This window comes from Buteo buteo, chromosome 24 (assembly GCF_964188355.1).
Source record: "Buteo buteo chromosome 24, bButBut1.hap1.1, whole genome shotgun sequence".
Taxonomy (NCBI): Eukaryota; Metazoa; Chordata; class Aves; order Accipitriformes; family Accipitridae; genus Buteo; species Buteo buteo.
In genome coordinates, this window is record NC_134194.1 from 10051444 (window position 1) to 10079215 (window position 27772).

At 40.9% G+C, this 27772-nt stretch overlaps 2 protein-coding genes across 7 annotated transcripts in view; one reads left to right on the forward strand and one right to left on the reverse strand.

Annotated features, from left to right (window-relative positions):
• Nucleotides 1-14119, reverse strand: part of RNF145 (ring finger protein 145) — a 55252-nt gene extending 41133 nt beyond the window's left edge. The window contains exon 1 of one of the 4 annotated variants that reach the window (XM_075056882.1): nucleotides 14101-14119. The gene's annotated coding sequence lies outside the window, so the exon portion shown is untranslated. Of the gene's footprint in view, nucleotides 1-4682; nucleotides 4705-5354; nucleotides 5461-5830; nucleotides 6076-14100 lie in introns of those variants that run through there. The other 3 variants (XM_075056883.1, XM_075056884.1, XM_075056885.1) reach the window with 3 other exon arrangements.
• A 216-nt stretch (nucleotides 14120-14335) lies between these two features.
• On the forward strand, nucleotides 14336-27526 carry UBLCP1 (ubiquitin like domain containing CTD phosphatase 1). 3 transcript variants are annotated; one of them, XM_075056890.1, is made up of 11 exons: nucleotides 14336-14426; nucleotides 17090-17283; nucleotides 17689-17780; nucleotides 18207-18292; nucleotides 18384-18499; nucleotides 19596-19694; nucleotides 20666-20703; nucleotides 22943-23041; nucleotides 23497-23613; nucleotides 25013-25140; nucleotides 25372-27526. In XM_075056890.1, the coding sequence occupies exons 2-11, from the start codon at nucleotides 17130-17132 to the stop codon at nucleotides 25385-25387; spliced, it is 945 nt and encodes a 314-aa protein (XP_074912991.1). In that variant the 5' UTR covers nucleotides 14336-14426; nucleotides 17090-17129; the 3' UTR covers nucleotides 25388-27526. The 3 variants fall into 3 exon arrangements, with proteins under 3 accessions (XP_074912991.1, XP_074912988.1, XP_074912990.1); XM_075056887.1 differs by having other exon boundaries at nucleotides 26512-27526; XM_075056889.1 differs by having other exon boundaries at nucleotides 14360-14426; nucleotides 17093-17283; nucleotides 26512-27526.
• Nucleotides 27527-27772: the final 246 nt, after the last annotated feature.

The following is a 27772-nucleotide window of genomic DNA, read 5'->3' on the forward strand; positions in this document are numbered from 1 at the left end:
TCATAACTGATTAATGTTCACGGAAACATTTTTGTTTTCTAACAACACAGTACTTTTCAAAAATCCCTCCTTCACCTGACATACCCATTTTGTCAAAAGCATATTTCTGCTTAGCTTTAAAGAAAACAGTAGAATTAGCAAAACACAATTTAAAAAAAGACTATCACAAGTCTGTCCCAGCTCATTCTATCAGCAGAACAATTTGCAGTGAACTTAAAAAAAAAAAAAGAAAAAAACCCAAAGATAACACACATTTTCCCTTTAATAGAATTTTCTTTCTGAGGTTTTGTCATCACATAAAATTTTACTATTTCAGCTGAAGTTGTGAACTATGCCACTTAAACCAGTCAACTGTTGTTTACGCACCAACATAAATATAAATCTATCACATCACAGGCAGAAAACACTCACTGGTAAAGCACTACAAGGGGCCACACAAAATCTGCATCCATTTACCCAAGCAGGTGTAAAATTACATTAACAGAGTAGAGTTTCTACATTTAGAAAAGCATTAATTATAAAGTTACTTAATAGTTACAGAAATACACTGGAATATCTGCAGATGTAAGAGTTATTCTAATACCACTGGCACCAAAAATCACCATAGAAAGATACAGTAATTCCACTCAGGAACAGAAATTCAAAACCAGACTTGATCCTGCAATGTTCAGCCTAACATCTGTGAACAAGATGCTCATTCTCCTGCAGGATTACAACCTATAATACTTGGAAAGATTGACTAGAAACTAAAAGAGACAATTTCAACTTCGGTTCCTCACATCTACGAAATTCTAGTTACTTTGGATGTGTCCGTTAACAAAGCAGACTTTGATCTGTAGTCTAGTTTCCACTTCAAATTATTTTTCAGTGATACATCCCAAAACAAAAAACATCACCAGGAAAGGCTTTTACTTTCCTATATGGCAAACTCTGCTAAAGAAATCTTGAAGAGGGGAAAAAAGAAAAAAAAACCAAAACCAAACCAAAATAAAATATACAATTCCTATCTGTAACTATAGAAAAGTTCAATGTCACAGTTCAGAAACTAAAATTAGACCCATCAGCTGGGTTGCATTCACGCACTCCCCAGAACCCCTCCTTCTATATGCCTGTTCTGTTCTTGGGAGCAAAAGAAAGGAATCTGAAGTACAGAAAAATCCCATTCTTCAGAGACTTAGATCTTTATATCATCAGTTTGGAAGGGAGAAAACAAAGAAAAGAAAAGGGAAGGAACAAGATGAAAAGGTTCATCAGATATGCACTTAGAAAAGAATTTCCCTGTGTGAGTCTGTTGGGAAAAAAAAAAAACCAACCTAGAACTCCAGAGATTACGTGAGTCACTGATCCATCAAAACATCTCTTTCCCATGCAGTCAGCAGCAAGGAAAGCAAAAGATGTCTTGCTCCCATACAATTTAAATTGGCTAACAAGGACAGCACTCAAAAATTTCTGCTGAGAAGGGCAGATACAGTGAGCATACCAAGTGTACTAATAAAGCAGTGAAACATTGCAGACGTGTACAGTAACACTGTCATTAGGATCCAGTCAGCATTTCCAATAACACTCAGGTTTTGTAGTCCGCTAATTTCAAGTAATAACCAGAGAGTACTTAGCCTTCAATTTAAAGGTTTAGAGTGAGTCGGTCGGCAGACTACTTGATCTTGCTATGTAAGAGTTAACAAGAATAAACAAATTTTTCTTCTTTTTTTCCCCATCTGGTCTAACAATACGGATTGCTATAGAGCTGCTGCGGTGGTGTGACTGGAGGACTGTTACTTCTACCTAGAAAACAAATAAATTCCTACTCACCCAAGACACATTCATTTGTGAACTGAGGCACAGCTAAGGTTAATCATTCCAAACAAATATACATAACATACTTCGCAAAAAACAGCTTTTACTGTAAAACAAATTGGGCCAATCCCTTATCTGTTCATAGGGACTTAAGAGAACATGAATTCATATTAAAGGAATATTAAAAATGGACAAAACCAACTACAGACCGTTAATAGTACAGAAGAAAAAAAAATCTACATTTCCAACTTTCATTAATTCTAGCAAGTTTTATATGAGGGAGAAGCAAATCAATTCAGGAAATGAGGATACATATCACAGAGCTGTGAAGTTAAAGCGTTCTTTAAAGATTTATTTCTTAAGTACATTGATACACTATGAGCAGTTCCAGTGCACTCTCAATTATATAGCAAGTGTATTATTTATAGGCAGCCTGTAAAACATCCTGTGTCTTTTATTTTTCATAATGAGCAGGTAAGACCAGGGAACCGAACTCAGGGACTAACACATGTTAACAAAGGTTAACAAATCCACCAGGTATGCAGCAAAATCCTTCTGCGGATTCCTACAGGATCGGCACTCTGCCTGCATATGATCAGTTCAAATCCAGTCACGCTAAGAGGGGCTGCTTGTTTTTTACATCAAGATTTCCAGAGTTCAGTTAGGCACCTGAAAGATAGGAATCTAATTCATTAAAATAAAAATATAACTAATAATATCTTTAAGAAAAAAAGAATCTAGATTGAATCAACAACCTGAACTGTTCTGACGTCCTTTTTGACTCTACAGTTTCTTGCCAGTCCAAGGTTTGGTTTATTAACTAGTTATTCAGCTTTTTTTTTTTTTTTTTTTTTTTGTTGCCATCACAGCCGTGTTTGCAAGCCTACACCTACAAGCCTGCCTAACCACATTTGTATCAGCACATTCTGAGAAAATCTGGGCAGCAATCCCAAAGTGCCTCTGCAGAGGATAGAATACCCAGAGGACCTGCACAAAGAGCATTAATGACAGCCCAAGATGATGCAGTCTCTGACAACCCACCTCAGAGAGCTGCATCACAGGAAGACGAGCCACGCAAGTAAAGTTGATGGCACACCCTATCAACTTCACAAAAAAAACCTGCAACCCAAACATGTTACCAGGATGAAGTTACATGACAGGATGAAATATATTTCATCCTCCACAGTTGCTCATTTAGTTTTTAGCCATTTCAAATATAGACACAGCCTATGTTTAGAACCTGCAATGCCAATAACTAGTTACCTGACTGGTAAGAAGTCAAAATATAAAATAAGACTTTCAAGATTTCTCTAGGTCAATACTGATAAAATTTCCATTGCTGCTGCTGCCTTAGCTATTTGAGTCATGTAAATAAAGAGCATCAGCTTCCAGGCCTGTGAAATAGGCAGTTTAGCTTCCTGCAGTACCAGACTCACACAACAGAAAGATCAAACACATGGTGAAAATACTTAGAAAAGTCCCTTTTAAAACATGTTCAAACTCAAGACATGCCACCAAAAAATTTTTCCAGAAAAACTCCACGAGGTGAAGTACCCACTTCTGAATGTTTAAGTATGCAACTAATTACAAAGCAGCAGGGCTTCCCTAAAATGAAAGGAAATGTTATAAAAGTAAAGGCAGGGAAACTGGCACAAATGTCTGAATCATACTAAAGGCGCTAGACATGAACATGAACTTAAAAAGCAAAACAATGGTGAACTGTCCACTCCATAACCACATCAAACATTGCCAGGTGCATCTGGAGCTAAAAATGGATTCAGAAAGAGAGTAAATCACCACACAGACATACAGAGTTCCAGAGGACTGAAAGAGAAGCTATCCGCATATGTCTGCGTGAAGAGGAGGAAACCAACTCAAGTTTAGCAAACAGCTTCAAGCAAGTTTTTGAGAGTGCAGCATGAAACACTAAGCAGGCTTATACAGCTTTCCACGACACACCCATTTGTTCACATCTGATTGGCACAATATGCCGTTCTGCATCTGCACCATGGACTCCAGCTGCTGAACTGGAGTGAGATACTAATCTCTTTCCATCATCTCCAAAGGAAGGAATTCCCCGGTATTTCTTCCAACGCATGCTGCTCAGTTCGTATCTCCATCAGAATTAGGTTGCTGTAACATCAGTAGCTCCTCATAAGACTGATACAAGGTGAACGAATCCTGTGTTTTGGACAAACAGCAGCTTCATGTTGCTCTCTAAGATTTTTGATGATCCTTCCATGTAATAGCAGTCACAAAGACATCTATTTCCTAATACTAACGAGTTTAGGAATTAATTAAATGCCTTCATGACACTATGGCTCAAAAAACAGCAGCTGATTACCACAGTTATTAAAACTAACTAGAAACAAAAAGATAGTTTCTCACACACAGGCAGCTCGTTATTTAAGATAACTGCAAAAATAACCCAAGGTTACAGATAAACCAAACTTACAGGCTGCAATAGCTTAGCAGCTCTCACCTTAAAAAAAATGTTTTTTTTTTCCATCTACCTTCATTAACCTACAAAAGTGATCAAAGAGAGTAATTAAAAAACTATTTCCTTCTCCCCCCCCCAAGTTCGATCTCTAGGGGTACATTACACAAAAAACCCTAACACAAATACAGCTAAAACTATCCAAGTCCCAACTCCACAAAACAAGTTAACAGCAACTCTTGTACTAAAAATTGCAGAAGAAATGAATACAGCAACACCTACAGACTTAAAAAAAAGAAGTATTTTGAATGCGATTACAAATGGCTAACGCTTACGAGTCAAACGTTACAGAAATCTTTTTCACTGGTAAACAAAAAGCATTTTTTGCCTATAATGTCTACTATTCTCCCTTGTTTACTGACACTTACACGCATTAAACAAAACAACTCACCTTTTTTCCACTTTATTCTCCCAATCGCATTATTCATGCACCAGGTCCCCCCCACGCACTCCCAAAAAGGTAGTGCAACCAAAAGATAAGAATCCTTCCAAGAGCGACCATCTGTCACAAGTGCACTTAGTACACAGAACTACTCTCGATCACAGAAAAAAAAACCTGAAAATTCTCATCACAAACCTTATTTTAAAAGGCTACAGAAGGTCTCCAAAAATCGACTAACATGACAGAAGTAGGAAAGATAGAAAAAGCCCTGTTCTTCACGCTACGGAGAGACTGCTTCTTACATAAGCATTACCATATGCTTTAGTGCCCGTCTCCGGGAGGGAATAACCGGGCCTCCCCTCTTCCCACCTGAATCCAGGCACACCGCACAGCTCTCCGTCTCACCCGTAAAGGCGCGCGGCGTCTGGCCACCACAAAAAGGCTGAGGGGGTATTTACAGCCGGCTGCGGACACCAGGAGGTAAAGCTAGTCCCCGGAGAGGGAGGGGAGCACCGCAACCTCCACAGCCAAGGCAGCACCTCGGTCACGACTGCAGCACCGAGCGGCTCCCTTCTCTGGGCCCGAGTCAGGCTCCACCGCCGGGCTGAGCACACGTACGCGGGCATGAGACGTGGGAACTCCACGACCCCCTCCACGCACACTCCCCAACCGGCGACTTACTTCCTGCCCGCCGCAGCCCTGCCGTTCATCCCCGGCGCCGCAGAAAAGCCCCTCGCATCCTTCCCCGGGCCCCGCGCAGCTCCGCCGCCTCTGAACTCTAGTAACCCCCTGCAAAGCTTCGCGGCGAGCCGGCGCTGGCGGAAGGCGGGGAGAGAACGGGGGGGGGGGGAGGAGGAGGAGGAGGGGATGGCGGGGGGCGCTGCGCACGGGAAAGGTCGGGGAAGCCCCGCCACACAAACGCGCACACGGACACGCACACGGCTGCAAAGGAGCGGGGGTGCGTGGCGGGGCGCCCCGGGGGGGTGAGGGGGGGTGGGGGGGCCGTGGGCGCGCAAGCGGCGGTGGCGGCGCGCGCGCCCCCGCACGGGGGGGGGGGGGCGCGGGAGGGGCGGGCGGCGGGCGCCTCGGCCCCCGCGACGCCCTGAGGGGCGGGGGAGGGGCACGCGCGTGTCTGAGGCGGCGGGGTGGGGAATCACCTGGGCCGGCGGGGTCGTCGCCGCCGCCTCCTCCTCCTCCTCCTCCTCCTCCTCCTCCTCCTCCTCCTCCTTCTCCTCTTGCTCCCGCTCCCCGGTGGCGCGGCGGGGCTCCGCGCCTCACAGCGACGAGGGCGGCGGCTCGGTGCCCGGCGGCAGAGCGGCTCCTCGAGGCACCATGGCCGCGCCGCGCCGCCTCAGGGCGCCGACATCCCACGGCCCCACAGACAGGCGGCCATGGCCCCGCTGCCTGCGCGCCGCCCCGCTCCGCGCATGCGCCGGCCCCGCCCGCAGCACCGCCCCGCCCGCGCTGGAGCAGCGGGTCCGCCGCCCCCGCGCTGCTCCCCGCTGCGAACGTGCCCCGGGGGGTGACGGGCGGGCAGAACGCGCGTTTTGAGTGAAAAAGCACACTTCTGGGTACAAAGCGCCGTTTGGGGCGCCGGAATTTGGCTGGGGAGGCTGGGCGCACTTGCGCGCCGCGGAGAGGGCTCCTTGCCAGCCGCCCTCTCGCCACGCTCTTACCCTTTCCCGCCCCTCCCCCAAAAAAGGCGGAGGTTTGGGTTTAAATTCCGATGGCAGACCAGGGTTTTAGTTTGGGTTTGGGTTTGGACCCTCCCGGGATGTGAAAGACTTGTCAGGGCAGCTGCAAGCCTGAAAGATGACTCACAAGAGTCGGTCAGCAAAATTTGAGGTAGTGTCTGGGCAGATGTTTAAAAGGCAGCTCTGCTGTTTTAATAATACTCTCTACTGGCCTTGTGGAACACAAAATGCTGTATTAATTTCAAATACTAAGGCTGACTGTTTTCCAGCGGTGTACTTCAGACTCTATAGTCACCTTGTTAGCAATTAATAAGTACAATATGATTGAAATAACCAGGGAGCTGCTAAAGTCCTGTATACAGCCCCCATCAGTTAATATTTAAAATAGGGAACAATAACTAGGCATGATTTAGGGTTTAGGAACTAACTACTAGACAATGAGGCTTTATGTCAGAAAAGGTAATGGATTGTGGTCTGGTCAATAAATCTTGAAGAACTGTTTGGAACTGCCAAGATTGGGGAAGAAGTAAGAAAAAGGTAATTCTTACAGGGGGAGATTGCGACCACCGACTCATTGACCACCTACTCAAATGACACCACCTGTTCAAAAGAAGACAATGGAGGAAGAAGAGAAGAGTCTGCGCACTAATTTACATGAGGAGCGAAGATAGAAAGAACCAATCATTAAGGAAAATAATAATGAATAGGTATTAGTTGAGTGTATAAATGCGAGAATTTTTGAGACAAGGGTGTGCAGTCTTGAGACAGGCACCCAGTCATGCGCATCAATGAAATTAATTTGAAAATACCTCGACTGTGTGCTGTTGGCTTGCACACCAGGTAAATGAACCCCATTTGTGGGACAACAACCTCTGTTGTGAGATCAACCAGAAAAATAGCAGACTTTTTGTTCTTCTGCATTGTCATTTTCCAGCTGGAGACCCGCGCTAGGGGCAGCTCCCTCACAGCACAGCCCCCCCGTGCAGGAGCTCACGCTTCGCAGTCTGTGCTCACAGCCCTTGCGTGAAAAGTCTCACTAACATTTACTCATTCTGTAAAGGTTGCGTGGCGAGGCCCTAGCATGCATTCGTAGGTGCTAAGGAAAAAATTGTGACCCAAGAGAAGTACTGGTTTTTACCTTAATATTTGAAAAATTACAAAGCCACCTCGTCTGGGACATGAAAAAACTTTGGTGCAGGGAGAAATGAGGGAATACAATGAACTGGAAAATCCTGTAGTTCACAAGGGTTGGGCTAGCCAACTTAATTGCTTTTTTCCTTCCATCTCTAATGAGAACCAGAGCATTCAGACATTGGGTATTAACAACCGCAGCCTCAACACAATGTCTTTATGAAGTAGAGATATTAAAATAAGGGGTTGGGGTGTCTGTCCACATTCTGCTTTGCAAAATTACCCTTGTCTGAGTACCCAGAGGTTTTCAAAACACCAGAAGAAAAAGGTAGTTTGAACAAGTCTGTGTTCACTTTTATCGAAACTGTGGTAGGGCTCTGCCCTGCTGTGCAGTCGGATAGTTGTATTTGGTGTTAACGCTGGGCCTGTCTTCTCCCAAACTCCGTTCAGCCCAGAATGCAGCAGAAGGGAGACCAAATGGCACAGCTGACAGAGGTCTCTCAGACGGAAGCCTTTGCTCAGGCACCACAGAGGAGCTCAGCGTATTGATACAATTTTTCACAACCTTCAGATTTTAATGCTATTTAAAAAATAACAGGCTTTTTTATTGTAAAGCTTTTAGTTTAAAGCTATCAGTTTGTGCAAGGATTCGTCAACTCAGTAATTCTTCTCTTTAGAAAGAACAAATATGCACATCCAGACAAACTCAGGACATGCATATACAGGTGATTATTACTCATAAGCACTTTGTGCTCTGGTCAGTCTTCTAAGGATCACAGAGACCCTGCTGCACAGGGCTTCTCTGATCCCCTGCGTTTCTCTCCTAAGCAGTTAGTTTCCTCCTTTGTCATTTAACAGGTCCCTGCACAACGAGCGCTTGCAGCTCTTGTTTCATGCATCTTTTTATTAACCATGCCACTATCACCAAATTCTTTTGTTGTATCTGGGGTAAATTGACTGCTCCCAACCCTGGAGTCCAGAGAACATGGGAAAACAATGGCTTCACCAGCCTCCATCCACCCCATTGTTCTGCCTGGCAGCCTACTCACTACTGCGTCACTGTTCACTAATACTTGCCAGTACCCCACTTCTTATCACAAGGGGTACAAACCAGCTGTCATATAAGGCATAAGAATTTCAGCTTCATTTCTAGGGCCTGCTTGTCTTTGCATGCCGTACATGGAAAAAAAATCATGAGTCACTCCTGTTTTTTGTGGGCTTGGTTCAATGCTGACTGAGGCCAGGGGTGATGGTGCAGGATCTGTGTGTCCTACCGCCTGTCTTCAGTGCTGCTTCTAAGAAAAAAGACAGCAAGCAGCAGAGAGAGACAAATATATATTCACAACTGTAGGCAGTGACATGTATTTATAGGAGATGGAGTGGAAATCTCTATTATTATTTGAGAAGTAATTGTATCATGAAAGTATTGTAGCAAATCACAAAAAGTTCTCGCTTCAGTTTGCAAGCAAACAATTGGAACTGAACCCCACTTTTATTTCATTCTATCATCTCTCAGCATTTAATTCTGAAAATGCATTACTTCACAGAAGCACAGGTTTTCTAATGGGCAGATCAGGTATGTGGCATTACCACTGTCTTGTCAGGCATGTCTTTTTAAAAGCACCTCAACTTTATGCTTCATTTCTCTGGAATTTTAAAAGCCTTTCCTGCATTTGACACTGGGTGGCTAAGAATTCTGAATTCAATGATTGTTTATCTCTCATTATTAACAGAGGCGCTTGGATTCCAAACTTTCAGTGATCAGCAGCTGAGGACTGAAGAGGGCCACTATGGTGACATCTCATTAAAACTTTCAAAAGACCTTCTCAGAGTTCAGATAGCGTGGAAGCTTGATTTGTCCATGTGGATGGACAAATGCCAGCACCCCAAACTGCTTACAAAGAAAATCCTTCATGAGAATTCTCAAGAGCAGCAAAATACACTGACATGGAAGGACGTTGCATGCCTCAGGTGGACAACAACATGGGCAGTTTTGTTTGAAGCTTTTTTTACAAGCCATTGTTTCAAAAAATACTTGTACATACATAGGTGAAAGCAAAGGAATGTCTCAACAAGTAGGTTACATTGCATAAAGTCAGACGAAAGTTAAATAATGCAAAAATTAAGATTGCCTGCAAAACCTAAGTTGGTGCCTCACGTGTATGGCTTATACTGATGGCAGCCAGCCCCCAAAGCCTTTGTGTTCTCTTCTTGCAATTTTATCCCATTCACTAAACAAAGGAACAAATAAGCTATTTCCTACTGAAACACATACCCAGACACAGGAATCGGGGGCATTACTGGGTCCCACAATAGCAACAGAGCCAGTGAATCTCTTTCTCTGATTTACCTACTCCCACTCCATAGCCCCCATCTCGGAAATTTCCCTGCTTTTCCCTATCTGTGACCCTGTTTCCTAAATTTCTCCCCATCACTTAGCTTCTCATTGACCCTCATTTTTCCTCTCATTCTCACTGCTTTTCAGAATTCTTCCTAGCAACTCAGTTAGTTCCAGTTTCTTAATTTCATATTTATTTTCACTCTCTTCAGGAAACCACTTCTGCAGTATCTCTGATAATTACATATTGCATATGATTACATATATTTTTACCACTATCATAGCACTGGAGAGCGCTGACTCCAAACAAATAAACAGCTGCTGCGATTTACAACATACCTAAAGGAAAGCCATACCAATCTCTGTGTTGAGAAGCTAGAGAGCTGGGTGGTGATGTAAGGAAAGTGATGAATCAGGTTTTGTCTGGTGAACAAAAGCATCACAGTTCTTTCCCAAGATCCCTTGCCAGGGGGGCATAATCTAGAATACAAAGAATCGAAGTAAATGAAATAAAAATAATTGGGCTGAATAGTGGCAGAAGAATAACAGTTGCATTGAGAAAGTGGAGAATCATATGGTATACTGGTACAAGCCTCTAGTATTTATAGCATCTCACAGTGCCAACATTAGTTAAATAATCCTGAAAAAACTCCTGTAAGGAAACTATATAAATATTATTCTAACCTCCACTTTACTGATAAGGAAGCTGAGACAGAGACTTACTGTATTAGTGATAATTTGAAAATGTGTTCCATTTCAAACTTGAGACATTTCCATGTCTTCAGCTGAGCTGCCAGCTACTAAAGCACACCACATTATTGAACACTGGAAATTCAGCTCTCGGTGTTTTGCCCGGAGTCACATAGTGACTCAGAATCAGAGTTTGCATTTAAATGCTATATTTCTAGGGCATAGTGATGGCAGTGTCCAGCAAACCATGCTGTCTGTTGTATTACATTGAAGTGGTCATGAGCAACACAGAAGGCTTGCACACACATCTGCTTTGGGCTGGAACCACTTCGATGGTAAAGACTTGTAGAGTTTGACATTCTCAGATATCTTTGCTTTTACCGCCTCCTTAGAACAAATTATAAAACAGAGAAAAGGGACTGGGAAAAAGTAATAAACAAGAAAGTACTGTAGGAAATAGTAAAAAGAGTCGAGAGGGGAAACCAAAAGCATAAAACAGATTAAGAGTAAAATACATTGGTATCAAGCTGTATTTTAAGGATTCTTTTATTCCTAGTGGAGAATATGGGCTCTGCTCTATATTTTTTCCTAACGTGGATTCAGTTTCGAAGTGGGGTAGACAGACTGGCACATATGCAAATGAGTTTTCTTAACCAAAAAGCAATTTGGAAAAAAAAAAAGTTGCAAAATCTTGAAATCTGGGATGTTGGCCCATTCATAATCTGCATCACATTAACATCTGCACTGACTCTCCACCATTAAAGTCACTGAGTATAACAAATATTTAGCACCTCTCAGCCCTGCAATGTCATCACCTTTTGCTTTCTAACGCCTTAGATCACATAGAGATGTGAGCTAATCTTTCTCTTAATTCTCAAAGCAATCTTTTGAGCCTTCTACATTGTTTTCAGCTTTAAAAGATGATTTTAAAGTATTCTTACTTAGCATCCCCCAGAGTTACTAGTGGGATTTTGCTCCCTCATATGCAGCATGAACAGCAATTTAGGAGATGAGCTCCTAGGCTTCAGTAGTTATGCACAGGAGCGTGTTCCTCAGAATGCTCAGAAATGCTTGCTGTGAACATGAGGTACTGGGAAGGGAGCCAGCAGGCATCAATTTGACATGCAGTAACTTTTTTTATTTCACCCTGGAGCATCCCAGGACATAGTGCACATCAAGGTGAAAGGGAACATGTATTTGCTTTAAAATTTCCCCACTGCTTTTCCCTCCTCCTTGCTCTGCTATTTTACCACAGTGTAAACCCAGAGAGTACCACCACGAAACAAACTCCTCAGTACAAAGAAAAGATTATGTTGTTTGGGGTCTGAATTGTAATTATATGGTCTTAGTCAAATTACTTTACCACTTTGCACTTATTAATGTTAGGATTGAGCACCACCATGCGTTTTCACAGCTAAGTAAAAGGACGTATGTATCTGTGCCACATGAATGTTGTCAGGATCAGAGCATTTTCAACAGCGCCTAGCGCAAGGACGTCCTAGTGATAGCTCAGGATACTAAACCACCGATATCATACCAGAAATGAAATATGCAGAAATACTTATAAATACTTTTTCATATTACTCCTCAGAAAAAAAAAACAAAAACAAAAAACCCCCAAAACCCTACTGCCTCCTCTTCAAGACAGCTTTTAAAAAGCCAACCAGAAAATAGTAAAAAATATTTATAAAAGATTACAAATAGAGAGGCAATCACACTAGATACCATTTTAGTAGCCTGAATTTTTAAACAGGCCTGTAGGGTGCATAGTTTTGTAACAGGGTATGACTTTAATTACTAGTTGCAGCTTTGGAACCTTTCCAGCACTACTGTTAACACGCTGCCTCCGTGCAGAGGACAACTGTGTGTCATTAAAAGAAAAAGCAAACCCTTCATGACTGGGATACACACATAATGACTGGTTTTACATGGATTTACATGAAGTCAGAAGCTAAACCTGACATGAACAGTCACTACATTAGTCTCTCATTTGTACCACTCTTCTGGAAACCAAAGTGCTTTTACGCTAAAACCTGACTACAGAACAGAACTCAAAATACATATCCAGGCAGGAAATACATAAAATTCATATCCATTCAGGAAAGAAATCAGGCTTCTACGCAGTTTTTGTTTATGCTGCACTTCTTCACTGAGATTTACTTACACTAGGAATGGCTCTTAGAAGTTACAGCAGCCATTCTGAAGAAACTTGTACTGGGTGCGTGGCTGCTCACCTCTGCTCTTTTGTTCCCTTCCCAATTTATCACCAAACAAAAAAGAGGGAGAGAAACTACCTAACCTCTGCACAGAGCAAGACCTAAGATGAGGGGGTGTTGAGGATTAACCTAAAAATGTGAAATGATCTGTTTCTTTGTATGCAAGATGTTCTTTGTATATATTAAGCTGACAGTCTAAAGACACTTAATCATTTGTAATCAGAGAAGAAAGCAGCTAGCATTCTTTAACAAAGGACATCGTGGAGGAATTGGGCCTTGAGGAACCTCGAAGAAGAATTAAAAGACGGATAAGAAGGGATCATCCTGCCCCAGAAGGCGCTGAAAGTTGAGTAATTGGTAATGGGCATGAAGTCAGTGGACATCTGCAGTAACTGGGGGGAAGGTAAAGGCAGCAGGGGGAGACCACGGCCACCAACTCGATCCGAGACCTAAAAGACTTACCCCCTTCTCCGCTCCTTGAGCATGCACTGTAGAATAAAAGAACACTGTACCTTTAATTTGAAGTGGAGAAAACCTCAGCCCAATAGAAATGGTGGCAGATAAGCGACTACCAATAATGATTTTGGGAAATGACTTTGGAAGCTAAATGGGTGAATCTAAAACTGTATAAATCGCTTGCTTGTTTAACTGTAGGGTGCGTTAGCTTTGTGGAATTACCACCTAGCACCCGTCTTTGCGCAAATATGAAACAAATAACGTCTCTCCTGAGTGTGTGATTATTGGCTCGTTGCACACCGGCTGATGAATCTGCTTTTCAGACCACAGGAGGACCGAAACTTTCACTTCCTACCTCAAATTTAACATCGTCTCTACTGATGCCAAGGGGAACTGCAGTCTGTATCATCTCCACTTCATTTCACAGATATAAGAAACCAGACTTTACCACAGAACAATTTTTTTCAACTATTTCTGCAAAGCAGAATGCCTGAGCGCAAAAGGCCATCTTTGTGCAAAATATATTTTTCTCTTCTACATCTGTTGACCATGCACAAAACCACTGCAGCTGAAGCCAGTTCCCAAGAGTCCCAACGGTAGCTGAGAAGCGACCCTCGATTCAAGAGACACAAAAAGCTAATATGCCTGTAAAGAGTCAGCTTAGAAGCTAAGAAAGATTTGAGTCAGGCTCCCTGGGTACAGAGCAATCTCCTTTCAGGGTTAATGATGCAAAAGAGACACGGGTGGCAACAGCTGCATGTGGAGTTCGCCTCTGCTGGCCTCCCTGGGGCCCAAGCTCAGCTCTGGTGGGCCCCCAGTGCAGTTCAGCCTCACAGTCGGCGGTGAGGGGAGCGCGGGGGCCCGGGCAGGACGCTCCCTCCGTGGACTGCCGTGGACTTTACCTCAGAAAACCGCGACTTCCTGCGCGAACCTGACTGGAGCAGCCCCGAGGAGCTCTCCTCAGGCGGGCATACCAAGAAAGCTGTTCTTCTCCTTAAAGAAGGTGAAAACTCTCCCTCGCCTCGCAGCGTGCCCGGTACACGAACAGGCGGGATCGCCCCGCCCCGCGCTGCCATGGCGACGCTGCCGCCCGCCGGAGCGGGAACCTGCGCACATCCGGGCGGCTGCGGGCGCCGCGCGCTGCCTCTCCCCCCTCTCGCTTCCGGTGGGGGCCATTTCCGCTTCCGGTGCGGCGGATTCCCGGGACGGCGCCGGTTCCGTTGCCAGGGTGAGGGGGCCGCATCGCGCTGCCGAGGGACGGGGAGGGGGGGTGGCGGCGGATCGGCGGCGGCACTGCGGCGGCACTGCGCCCCGGTGGGCTACGGGGGAGGGCCGCCGTGCCCCCCCCCCCGATCGCAGGGGGAGCCCGGTGGGTCTGGGCCCGAGCCCGTCCGTGTGCGGCGGAGGCCGGGCTTTACCGGGCCGGGGTGAGGCAGGGCCGGCCGCGGGTCGGGGGCCGAGGGCGGGCGCTTGTCTCGGCCGGGTCGGTGCCCCGTAACGTCTGCGGAGCGGGAGCGGCTCCCCGGGCGCCGGGGCCGGCAGCAGCGTGTGGGCTCTCCCCGCTCGGCTCGCCCCGTCTGGCTGCTGGGACAGCCCCGACGGGAAACGGGGGCGGCGGAGCGGCGGGAAGCGAACCTCGGCTTGTGTTCGTGCGGCTGCTGTCCAGAGACGTGTTGGCGGTGGTGGCTGGCACAGAGCAGCTTCCGATTTGAAACCCCGTTCCTCCACCTGTTGCGGTGTGGTAGAAAGTGTTGCGGCCCCGCCTGCACAGTATTGCACTTGGTGTGTTTGGGGGGTTTTATGTTTGGGTTTTACGTTGCTTAGTGATACTTAAAGGTGTGGATGTCTCTCTTCCAAGAAAAGTGGGGTAGTGCAACAATTTAACTACAACAACACAACTTTAACACTTTCTTTGACCCAGTGGCCTTCCAACCTGTGGGCTCTTGGTGGTCCAAGGGGCTTGTAAAGGCCCTGAAAGTGGAATTGACCAAAGCAAACTTCATTTCAGTAAGCTTCAGATTCATGAGGTGTCCAGCCGTGGTGATAGAAACTTTGAAAATCCCTGTGACTTTCTCTGCTCCTAATCTGTTTTCCTGTAATCATCAATTATAGTGTCTGCACTCAGTCCCCTTAGTGTTTTGGCATTGAATAAAGGTGTCTTATTTCTGCTTGGCATTTCTGATAACATTCATCTTGACAGGACTGTAATTCAATAAGGATAGATGGTTGGTCAAGTGCTTAACTCTGGAGGGATGGTCTTTTTAATTTAGCACTGGACAGAGACTTGAGAAGTTTTCTTACAGTTCTTGCCCTAAGCATTTTCTTGCAGAATTATTTGAGGTGTATGGTACAGGCAAGAAAACAGACAATAAACTCTTCTTTCTGTAGTCTAAGGATTATGGACAGGGATAATTTATGATAATGATCCTATGTATCAACATTGCTTGACACTATGCAGCCTTAACCTCAGCTGAATTTCTTGGTGCTTCTAAGACCCCTTTTTCATGACTCTTTTTCACAGGATAATACCAGGTCTCTATCTGATTTAGGGATATTTGGGATAAAAAAGGAAAAAAAAAAAGGAAAAAATAATTCTTTTTCCTGCGATACCAGTCTTCCTCTTCAATTTGTTTTCAGAGCTTTTAGAGGGAATAGTGTGGAGGTGTGGCTTGTAGTGTCCTCAGCAAGCAGGTTGCATCTAGCCCTCTGTTTCTCATCTGGTCTGAGCTTGGTGGGTATGCCTGAGTAATTACTTGTTCATTCCTAATAGGCTGTACTGTATAAATGAGAAGTATTTTGTCTGAGAGCAGGTAACTTCTGAGAATACAAGGCTAGACAGGAAGAGGAATCAGATTTTTGGATTCTGAGACTTTTTCAGAGTTGACAGATCTGTATTTCTTGGTGTAATGCATTTTTTGAAGGTGGATAGCCTCAGTTTTTTTCATAGGTCTGCTCTCTTCTTTTTGAATTTCAATCTTTCGAGGACAATCTCACTATTAGTGGTGCAGAGGCCTTCTCTGCATCTCCTGACAGCCTTTTCATACCTTTCTACCTCCTTGATTCTCTGTTTCCAAGCTTTAAGAGAAAAAACATGTTCTTCTCCTTTCCACATAAAGCTAAAAATCTTGTTTCTCTGCTGTGTTTAATGTAGGACTAAACTGTTAAACACAATTTGTATAAGCGATGCTGTGTAAATTAAAGATAGTATAATTATGGTTGTTTTGTCAGCACTGCAATGAAAGTGCAGTTCTTACAGTGTAATTAATTGCATTGTGTAGGTGTGTATTTTAGCTTTGTTTTCAAACTCCTGCTTTGATATTGCTAAAGTGAGACATGACCTGGGGTGCATATTATTGCAGGTATTACAGAGTGAAAGTGATTAGAGAAATCCAATGCTAAAAATGAACTGTTGGGTTCAGAACTATTTTTATGGTTTTATATATTTTAGTGTTTCATATTTGCTGTTTTATTGTTACATATGTGAAGATATCCATGGCTGGTTCGGTTGTGTAATTATTGCAGAGGACATTTCTGAGATTTGAAATTACTTTTATGATACTGCAGTACTCTGCATGGGTGCTGGCTGTGCAGTGAACAGGCTGTACCTGCACAGAACGCACAGCAAATGAGCATATGCTGGAGCAAACGGTGAATGTGACATTGCTAAATACATTGAAGTGGAACTTGGAGCCCCAGTTTTAGCACTGTTCTTTCACCCTTAGTTTCAACATCTTATCAACACTTTAATCATCTGTTCATGCAAAACAAACAGCTCTTTGATGTACAGTGTAATAAAAAATCAAAAATACTTTAAACAGACTGTATGGTTTGTCTTCTGAAAAGAGTGATTCCATTTCTTCCTTACATGATCATTGTATTTTCCTCCTGCAGCAGATTTTTCAGAAAATAATACTGAACATATGCTTCAAGGATGTCTCTCTCTCTCATAATAAAATGGGGTGGACAGGAGTATACGATAACCTCGTTATCAGAAGAAGACACAGTGTTGGATCTGAAGCAGTCTCTTAAAGGCCTTACTGGAGTGTTACCAGAGCGTCAAAAACTACTTGGTCTTAAAATGAAGGGTAACTATTCATAGTTGTTATTTGTTGTGGATGTGCCTGAGATGTTTATGGATGAACATCCTCTAAACCTAGCCAGGATGTATATACTAACAGGGCATCTACCTCCCAGATCTAGCTTTTGAACGAACGTAGAAATTTTATACGTCACTGGATATTGTTTATTATTCATACATCTACCTGGTCATTTTTTAATGGCTGACATGGAAGTGTGGCAAACTTAGTTAAAAAAAGTTAAATTGCTGCTAGCCAAATAAGCAATGTATCTGTATATGGAGGAGAACTATAATACAGCTTGGAGTATTCTGGTGTTTGATGGGTAGCTTATTTCAATTAAGCATTAAATGTATTGACAGTTTTCTAAAATCTCTCTATCCCAGTAAAAAAAATTGTCTTCTTGCATTATAGGCAAACCCGCAGATGATGATGTTAAGCTTGGAGCTCTCAAGTTGAAACCAAATACTAAAATTATGATGATGGGCACTCGTGAAGAGAGTTTGGTAAATATTTTACTTGTGTATTAGCTTAAACATGAAAATATGCTCATATATATGTCTCCTCATTAAGATTTTAAATTTTGAATATTCCAGTAATCATTTGAAAAACAGTAGTGCAGTAGATTTCTGTTGGTGTGTATTTTTTCTCTGTAACATAAGCTTTTCTGCAAAACTCTGCTAGCAGCATATTCCTAAAACTCCTGTGTTGTTTGGGACTTAAAGTACAAACCTATTATTATGATATTCACTGACTTCTCAAATCTGAACAATCATCAGTATACTTTAGTAGTTCTTTCCACTAGTAAAGTGAAATAATTTTGGTTAAATAGTATGGTTTTTTTCCTGTAGTGTGCAGGAAATATCCATTGATATCCATTGTTATTTTCCCTCAGTGATCCTAGTTATCTTTTATTATTATTATTCCTCTAGGAAGATGTCCTTGGGCCACCTCCTGATAATGATGATGTTGTCAATGACTTTGATATTGAAGAGGAAGTTGTGGAAGTAGAAAATAGGTTAGGAGTTTTAGCTATTAAAAAACAGTCCTGTTATTGAATGTACAGTATGCATTTGAATTAACTCTCACTTTTTGTACTGTAACATTAGGGAAGAAAACCTACTAAAAATTTCCCGCAGAGTTAAAGAATACAAAGTGGAAATTCTGAATCCTCCTAGAGAAGGAAAAAAGCTGCTGGTGCTAGATGTTGATTATACACTATTTGGTGAGATTTTATGCAACTTGTGGGTTTTGTTTAAGAGATCAGTTTATTTGCCAGTTCACACTTCTTGATTTTTGCTTTACAAATCTAGTTCAGTAACTTTGGTATGTGTTGTACTATATAATTTCTGCTTTGTAATATTTTGGGGTCTTCTGCTCATACTTTGAAAAGCATTGGGCTTTTTAAGTGTTGCATATCGTTGATTTTAGTGCAGCAACTGTTTATTTTCTGCAAGAAGACATTAAAAACTAGCAATTTAATATTTTATCAAATAATCTTTCTCTTGACCAACCTGTGTCTGGGCATCATTGTGGCAAGGCAAGATGTTGTAAAGTAACAACCTCATTCTCTAGCTGATTGACTTCACTTTTGGGGGGCGTGGGAGAATAGCTTCAAATTTTATTTCCAGATCATTACTAAAACATGCACAAAAACGTGTTTTACGTGAAAATTCTGTCAGACTGGTTTTTTTGGAAGCCAGAATTTTCCTTCTGACAATTTTCTGGGATGTAGTGTGTCATGGCAGCTTGACTATAAGCAATGAATAATAGCTTGCCTTATTCCTTTTCCTCAGCTTTCCTTTTTGATGAGATTTGTTTACAATCTGAGATCAAAATTCAACTTATTACTGAGTTTAAAATTCTTATTTAGAGGTCTTTCGCTAGCAGAATTTGACAGCAGTTTTCTAACTGGAACAGGCAATATTTGCATGTCTGAAATAAGCTTGATATATGTTCATAAAATTAACTGGACTAGGTTTGAAAGAATCTGTTTCATATCTGGGCTGTTACAGATTTGCACAGATGAACTGTTTGGCCTGACTCTTCAAAGATATTCAGACTCACAGATCTCTGATTTAATTATTAGCTAAGCCCTCAAATACCTGTAGGGATCAACAGATAAATATCCCTTCTGCTGCTTCTCTCCACCTTTAAAATGGGAATGGTAGTTTGCTACGAATTCATTCACGATTTTAAAGTGCTCCAGTGCTTCCTTCGTGAAACTCTTCAGGTCTCTGGATAGATAGGAAAGTCAGACTGAACTTTAATAACTTAACTTAAACTTTAATAATTAATTGCTTCTCTCATATTCGTTTTAGACCACAGGTCATGTGCTGAAACTGGGGTAGAACTGATGAGGCCATACCTTCATGAATTCCTGACATCTGCATATGAGGATTATGATATTGTAATTTGGTGTAAGTTTTATGCTCAATACCTAAGACTTTATTGTAAATTGTCATTCAGAGCAGAGACTCCAGGTGGGAGTTTTTTATATTGCTTTTTAGTGTGAATCATAAGATCTAAAACAATACATGAATGCTTAGCTGTAATACGTTCATCAGGAATGTTAACATAGCTATCAGAGCCATTTTAGAAAAATAGTAATTCCTACATTGCTCACATGAATGGGTCTAATCACAGTATAAAGCTCAACATCACTTTGCTGTGTTATTTTGTTCAAACAAACAAGTGCTTGAATTAACAAAATTGTATAATCCACATTCAAACACTGTTTGACGGCTATCTTTATAAATAATCTCAATCCGGACAATAAGTAGTGAACTGCCAAATGAACCAAACTCCCCTGTCTTCAGGGATGGTTGATCGTTTGCCTTTGCATACTGTTTCACTTCCTGTCTAACAGCTGGAGAGCAGACTTTAGCCAGTGCGAAGTTTAAGCCATATTAAAATTGTATTACAAAATTTAGTTTTCAGAGTCTGGAACAATGTTTTCACATATTTTACATCAGCAGGCAATTTTGACGCTTTGTCCTTTCCAGGCCTTATGTATTCTTATCGTTGCTTCCAGGAGAAAATCTTGCAAAGGCAGTATGGTTCCTCAAAGCAGGTGTGGCCCACTTCTTATGGTCCTGCAGACTGTAGTTCAGTAACAGCTGATCTAGAAAAGGGTTTAAACACATGCAGTGCTTTATGTAGCTGTTCATTTGAAAAGTAAGCTTTTTCAAATAAAAATAAACTTCCATGAAGGAAGACTGTCTTCAAGGCAGTGAATGCTAAAAGCTGTAACAAGGATGGATATTTCCAAAACTAAATTTTGTGTAAAAATCTGGTATGTTAAGTGAACAATTTCTTGGCTTGTTTCTTTGTGCCTGTCAATTACTTATTTTGATAAATTGTTCTTTCTGTTTTCTCGCTTTTGTTTCAGCTGCTACTAATATGAAGTGGATTGAAGCTAAAATGAAAGTAAGTTTTCTGAAAACATATACTTTATTTCTAGTCTGGCTAGCTGTTCATATAGTTGGACTCATGCTCAGCATTATGGAAGGAGTTAGCAACTTGGGAGGTTGTATGAATCAAAGCCCGAGTTGTTAAATCTTCATAGTCACTTTAAATAATCTTTGTCACAAAACTAGATTAAACCTAATTTTAGAATTCCACACAAACTATCAGCAGCAGGTGCTAAATTTAGCAGAACTAAACACAAGTCAGTACCTGCTGAAACTTAGTCACGCAGCCTTCACAGTTGCTTTCATCTTACCTCTATGTTATATAGAGTTCTAGTCTTTAAGTGTAATACCATTTTTTTTAAAGGAGTGAACAGATGTGGCATGCTGGAGTAGGTTATCAAGAGGAAACTCTTTTCATATTTATCTTGTACCTCTTGCAGCTGTGTTGTTCTGTTGCTTCCTCTGCCTTACTAAAACATCCATAAGAGCTCTTCTTTCAATCCTAGTTTCTTCCGTACCTAAATCAGGCAACTAGCCAGTTTTCCACAGCTGACCTAGTGGTAAACATATTTACAGTCAGGCTTAGCTGTAAATCTAATGAGCTTACTAAGAATTGCTGCATGTTTGGTTGGTGGGTTGGTTTTTTTTATGCTTATAAATCAAAGCTTGTTTCCTTTTCAGGGAAAACTTTCAAATTTAAGCATTTTTATCTCCACTCTTTGTTATAGACTAACCATTTTTCCAGGTTTTAACAGAGCAGAGCACATTTTCCAGTGTTCTCTTCCTCAAAATAATAAATTGCTACAATTTTTCTAAACAAACAAAAATGCCTCAGAGTGATCTCAGAAGTGGGAAACTTTAATCAGAACTATGAAGTGGAGTTAGTGCAAGTAAAATCGGTATTGATCCTTGCAAACATTGCACTTCTTGTGGCAGTGTCACATCTCTCTCTACGTTGTGTCTGTCAGTGTAGTGCTAGGACTCAAAACTTAGGGAAAACCATTGTTCAAAACTGGGCTGTTTCCCCTGCACTGGTCACCTTTCTACATTTCTAGGTCGCCTTTCCAGCCCTTTCATGTGTTGAATCACAACCTTTCTATGCCTACTCCAGGATCTTGGTCAGCTGAGATTCCTACCACTAGATGCAAAGTGCTGTTTCTCCTTAAAGTGATAGCACCAGGGTGCTTACCTCTAGAAGTTTCACTTTTTGTCAGAGAACAATGATCCCAGCAATACTTGGCATTAAAGTTTTTGCTTTAAACTACAAAGCAGGAACAACATTAAAAAGAAGGGAGTATCAGATAACCAAGTTTAATCTCTCATTTACTGTGTATTTATGCCTGGAATTCAAACAGTCTAGAACAGCTAGTTATTTCAGTGTAACAGGACACTGACCCAGGAAGGTAGCACTTTTCATTTGCAAGATTTACGTTTTCATATAAAAGCAAATCAGTTAAGTGTGGCTGGATATTTGCAAGAGAGCTGTTGCAGTGGGTATTTTCTCCTTGTTAATGTAGCTTTGCATATTACTGCTGTTGCACACACCACAAATTGTCAGCTATATCTATGTTATAGCATGTCAGCAGATTTTAATATTACTTTTCAGCTTTAGAAAGGATTTGAAATGGAAATGATGCTCTCTCATCTAGTCAAAGTTTTTTATTTCTAAAAAGGCTGTTTTCCTTAGAGTCTTTATTTCAGGAGTTATCAAATCTTTAAAGTGCCAACTGACAGATTTCTGACTGACTTTGGCTATCTTGGACACATGTAGGAGGAAACAGTACCCATGAACTGTTACTGTATATTTCATCTTCCACTGGGCTGTGATTTGTTGCAACTTACTGGAGGACACAAAGAGCAGACAGTACAAAGTTGCTATCCTTGCTATAGATACTGAGTAAAGTTGAGGCATGTAGAACTTGTAAGGGGTATGCATGAAGGTATGGGCAAGACCTCTCTGTATTTTGCCTTTTCTGCAAAGTTGCTGGCATCAGTTGTTAAGTTTCTGCTAGTAAATGCTGCAAAATCAAATTCCTGTCAGCTTTTTTTCTCTTCGTCGAATGGTGTACTTCTATGATTCTCATTGGATAAAAAAAATTTAACAACTTCCCCCCCCGATATTTATTATTAGTGTGTCTCTGGTAATCCTCAGCAGCTCACCCTTTGACAAACAGTGTATTATAATTGTGGTTTCAGTTGTACAGCAGTAAAACTGTCATAATTAGAAGCTTTAATAATAAAACTTTGTGATGCAGGAGCTTGGAGTGAGTACCAATGCAAACTACAAGATAACTTTCATGTTGGACAGTGCTGCCATGATAACAGTGCACACTCCTAGAAGAGGACTAATAGATGTAAGTACCTATTTTTTCCTGATATTTTTCTACATTCAACTGACATGTTGTCATACCCCTTTGAACTATTCAACAATAAAGTTGTGCTGGAGTTTTCATGCGGAAGAAAACAGTAAGAACCTTGGAAGCATAAATTATTTTTTTTTATACTGAAATTCTCTATATTGATGTTTTGAGTAGTGCATTTGGATGACACTGCTTTCAAATCAAATAATAGATAACTGCTGCAAGAAAATCTAGTGTCAACAGAAAGGTTTTCTTTAGTGTGAGGGGTATTAGTATGTTATACTATTTCACATCTCTTCCCTTATTAAAGCCCACCTACCCACTAATTTTTCAGCAAAAGAATACGAGTGTCCATTCAAGTTTGGACTCAAGTTCCTATAGACTGGTATTTTCATCTCCTGCACATGACCTGATTTACCTCAGGTACCTTGTATGTGTTATTTTTGCAGGTGAAGCCTCTTGGTGTTATCTGGGGAAAATTTTCAGAATATTACAGCAAAAAAAATACTATTATGTTTGATGATATTGGCCGAAACTTCCTAATGAATCCACAAAACGGACTCAAGGTAATTTTACCTGGAATTTTCATTTATTACTACTTTTTCTTATACTTCAAGTGGTACTTTCTCATACTTCTTCACTGTATCCTAAGGAAAGACTATTCTTACCTAGCAAAGATGTGTATTTCTATTATATTTTTTTTATTTAGATTGTCATTTGTCTTGAATAATATTTCCCTAATAGTAGTATTAAATAAGCTTTGTTTCACTATTAAGTGAGCTTTTAAAAGACTACCAAAATCAATGAAATTGTGATTTCTGCTTAATTTATATGTGTGAGCCATAATCAAGCTGGGCATTGGTGACAAGCACCATTGAAATATGTGATGTTCAATCTCAAGAGTGGTTATATTCAGAAAATAAATCAAATAACAAGTGGCTGTACTTCATGGTGGTATGCCAGTGTAATAGCAAGCATTCTGTTCTGGGAAATAATTAATACCTTGAGCCATTTTGACTGCAGAACAGCAAATATTTCACTTTCTAAAATTGTCAATGAGTTCGTGCTCCATTATCAGTGCTGGTTCTGAACAAGAAGAATGCAGTTTAAATTTCTACTTAAGTATGATGGTACGGCAGTATGGTACTAAAAGTACCCTCAAAAATTTCCTTTTAACAAAAAAAAAAAAAAAAAAAAGATTATGTTTTCAAGTGCAGAAATCCAAAATTATGTTTCTTTGAAAGTATCCATGATGTGAAGAGGATAGTAATTGATGAGATCTAGCAAGCTGATGTTAACTGTACAGTGTTAGGAGAATCAGGAATAGCAAAGATCTTGGTAGGAGAGGATTATCCAGAGAGCTCCCTCTAGCTCAGATTTGAAAGATGTTTGTCAAAATGTTGTTAACAGAGCTGCAGACAAGAATGTTGAATCACTAAAACAAGACAAAGGTATAATGTATTCCAAGCTTAAAGCAGTTGTCAGATAAGCTTTATTTCTGACACCTCCTTTCACAGAAGCTATGATTATAGTCAAATGCTTTTTGTTGGGAAAAAAAAGCATCTGGTTCCAGTGATGCCACACAACTCATACAGCAGAGCTGAAAACCCTTTATGTCTCCTACAAAAATATCTATGAAGTCATATTAGAAAATGTGGCCGTTCATTCCAGATCATTTTATCATTCTGTCTAACTGGGAGGGGAAGGCTTGAAGAAATTCAAGACAAAACAAATTTCTTCCTGGTGGGCATGCAAGGCAAAAACCCTACAGTCCAGTTTGCATGAATAACAAGACAAATTGGATGTGGCCACTAATGGAAAGGGTTTTTCTTCCTCTTACCTAAGAGGAGTTATAACTTGGCATAGTACTGAAAATATATTTTGATTGTTGTAAATGATAGAGAATCAGAAGCATATTTCTTACTTTGAGCAAATGGTTATAACCAGTTTGTTTATTTTGTACAGATAAGGCCTTTTATGAAAGCACACTTAAATCGGGATAAAGACAAGGAGCTTCTAAAGCTCACTCAATACCTCAAAGAAATAGCAAAATTAGATGACTTTTTGGAGCTGAATCACAAACATTGGGAAAGGTAAGAACAAAGTAAAAATTCTTTCTTCCTTCTGTCCATGACCCCGCTGTGTTTTGCCTGAGGTTGTCTGTACAAAGACCGGAAACAACTGAGGTGATGAACTTTGACATCACTTACAGTTATGAAGGTCCTTTAGTTTGAGCAGAATTTTAATAAGGCTATTGTGTTTGGGCTTCTTCCCTAAAATGATGAGATTTTGACAGAATGGACTTTTTTTTCATACTTCTCCAGTTTTCAGGACTGCTGATTGTTTTCAGTGAAGTAATTAAGCTTTCTAAAGGGAAAAGAATTTTTGAAGGAACCTCGTCCCTGGAAATCTCTCTCTTTCCACCCTACAAAATTAGGCTGTCAGTTCACATCTCAGGTCCTTTGCTACGAGGCAACTTTTCTGGCGGTTACTTAAGAGGTTTGGGGTGTTACAGTGTGGTTCTTGGGCGCTATACAGGTTGTGTGCTATTATGGTATTCATTGGCTCTGAAATGTAAGTTACTGTGTTATGAATGAGATTTTTTACAAATGCTTAGGGCACCAGTTAGCATCTTAATTCTTGCTAGAGAATGATTAGCTGAAGTTTTGGGGCAAAATTCTTCTTAATATACAACAGCCTGAAGTTTCAATACATGTGAAAAAAAGTGCGTGTAGTATGTGACTCGAAAAACACTCATTCAGTGCTTAAAAGAACAGCCTTGCAAACTCGATACAATTTTCTTTCTTGTTTCCGATTAGAACAGAAAGTCAAATGTTAAACTTTAAAAGCAGTGAAATTCACTATTTATTTCACACTGCCAGTTAAATTGTTCGGATTTTTTTTCCTAGAGTATTTGCAAAAACTTCAGTGTCACCACATAGCCAGATTGCTCCAGCTGTACTCCTAAGACAGCTATGAGATCAGAAAACAAGCATTTTAAAGTAACTCAGATTCTCTAAAGAAGCTAGTGGAGGGCTGTTGTTTTCAGGTTATGCTGGATGACTGTTCATTAAAGTCTTGAGTTTATTTGAAAGAGTGCCATATGTAATGGGCCTTTTTATCTTAAAGGATATAATAGCTACTTTTCCCATTGAAGTTATTTTCAACCTCTCAGGAATAAAACATGTTTCCATTTCTTTCCTCCCTTTTGTTTAAAAACCTAATGGAGTCTAACTAAGTACATGACTTTGAATTACTGCAAGATAACCTATTATGGAATTGAAAGAATGTTGAAATCAAATAAAATCATGAGTAGTATTGATCGCATTTCTGATTTTGGTTATCAGTAGGTGGATTGGCAGTGAGAAAAGAAAGCAGATTCATACTTTGAGTTTATAAAAGGTACTGGATATATTTGTGCCTACCTCTTATTTTGTGAAAAACTGTACTTTTGTTTCTTTCAGGTATCTTTCAAAGAAGCAAGGACAATAACGCTAATAAAATTGTGTGGCACTGAATTGAAGGGAACATAACTAAGATCATTGGACTTTTCCTTGCTTTTACGCTAGAGTATAATAGTGCTGGACACTGGATCCAATGCCAGAATGACTGCTATACTTGGTCTTCCAGTGGGTTGGTTGTGGGTTTTTTTAAAAGATCACAGCAATAAGCTCAAAGTGGGAGAAACAAGTCAGTTACTTTTTCTTGCATTCAGTTCTGGTGTTACTACTTAAAATACTTTCCTCTCCTTTGCTGCCGAAGTACAACCATAACCATTAAAGACCAAAACCATTCTGAAACTAGAAAAAAATATTTAGACCAAAAAAGTTGAGTAAGAAGCCAATCTTGGCAGTGTATGAATTGTATAAGTCCTCTATTCCCTCCATCTTTAGAAACAGTCTCCCTCACCCATTCCAGTATTTAAGTCTATAAATTACAAGTTGTCTAAGTTTGGTATGTATTAGTATGTCAGTGTTTCTCTGTGCAAGACGGGAAAGTACCACCTCTGTGGCCAATTTACCCCAGTGTGTGAACTTGTACTATAAAGCAGTGTTTACTGGAAAACAAATGATTGAAGTTTGAGGGAGAAAAACCCACTCTTATTTGGTAAGTGAAAAGCAGTCTGCCTGAAAAATTCTCATATGTCAGATAAAGGGTTTAAACCTCAGATGGGAAAGTCACATTCCTAACAAAGCATGAACAAAACCCTTGTTCTCTTCTAGCTAAATCTTGTCAAAGTGCAAACACTGTGTTTAAATACAATATTCAGCCATACTGTTCTTAAAATATCATTTACTTGCGCTGCTTATGCCTGCACTATAGAAGTGTGATGTGACTGCTGTTTGGCATTACCAACACTTGTGCATTATGCAGTTCATGTATTTGAAAGAAGACTGACCCTTTCAAATAAAAATGGTATATATTGTTCTTAAGGAACTATAGCAGTTGTGTAAATAATAAATACCTTTTTCATAATTTGTGTCCTGTGCTGTCTTAAATATCTAGTTTGCATAATAGAGAAGCCATTGATAATCTTCATTTTGGTTTTTGGGGGTGTTTCTTTGGATTCCAGAGACACTGATTTTGCATCAGTACTTAAGTAAGAGACTGGTATGTGCTGCTGCAGATTAGGGCAGTGGTGTCGAATAGTGAAGCACCTAGCTGCCTGGGAAAGGAACCTTGACAGCAAATGTCAGAATGTCAGGACAGCAGACACAAATGAGC

Coding starts and splice junctions, on each gene's coding strand:
- UBLCP1 (XM_075056887.1), top strand. CDS start 17,130: ATGTCTCTCTCTCTCATAATAAAATGGGGTGGACAGGAGTATACGATA. Junction 23,042..23,496: donor CTAGAAGAGGACTAATAGAT/GTAAGTACCTAT, acceptor TTATTTTTGCAG/GTGAAGCCTCTTGGTGTTAT. Junction 23,614..25,012: donor ATCCACAAAACGGACTCAAG/GTAATTTTACCT, acceptor TATTTTGTACAG/ATAAGGCCTTTTATGAAAGC.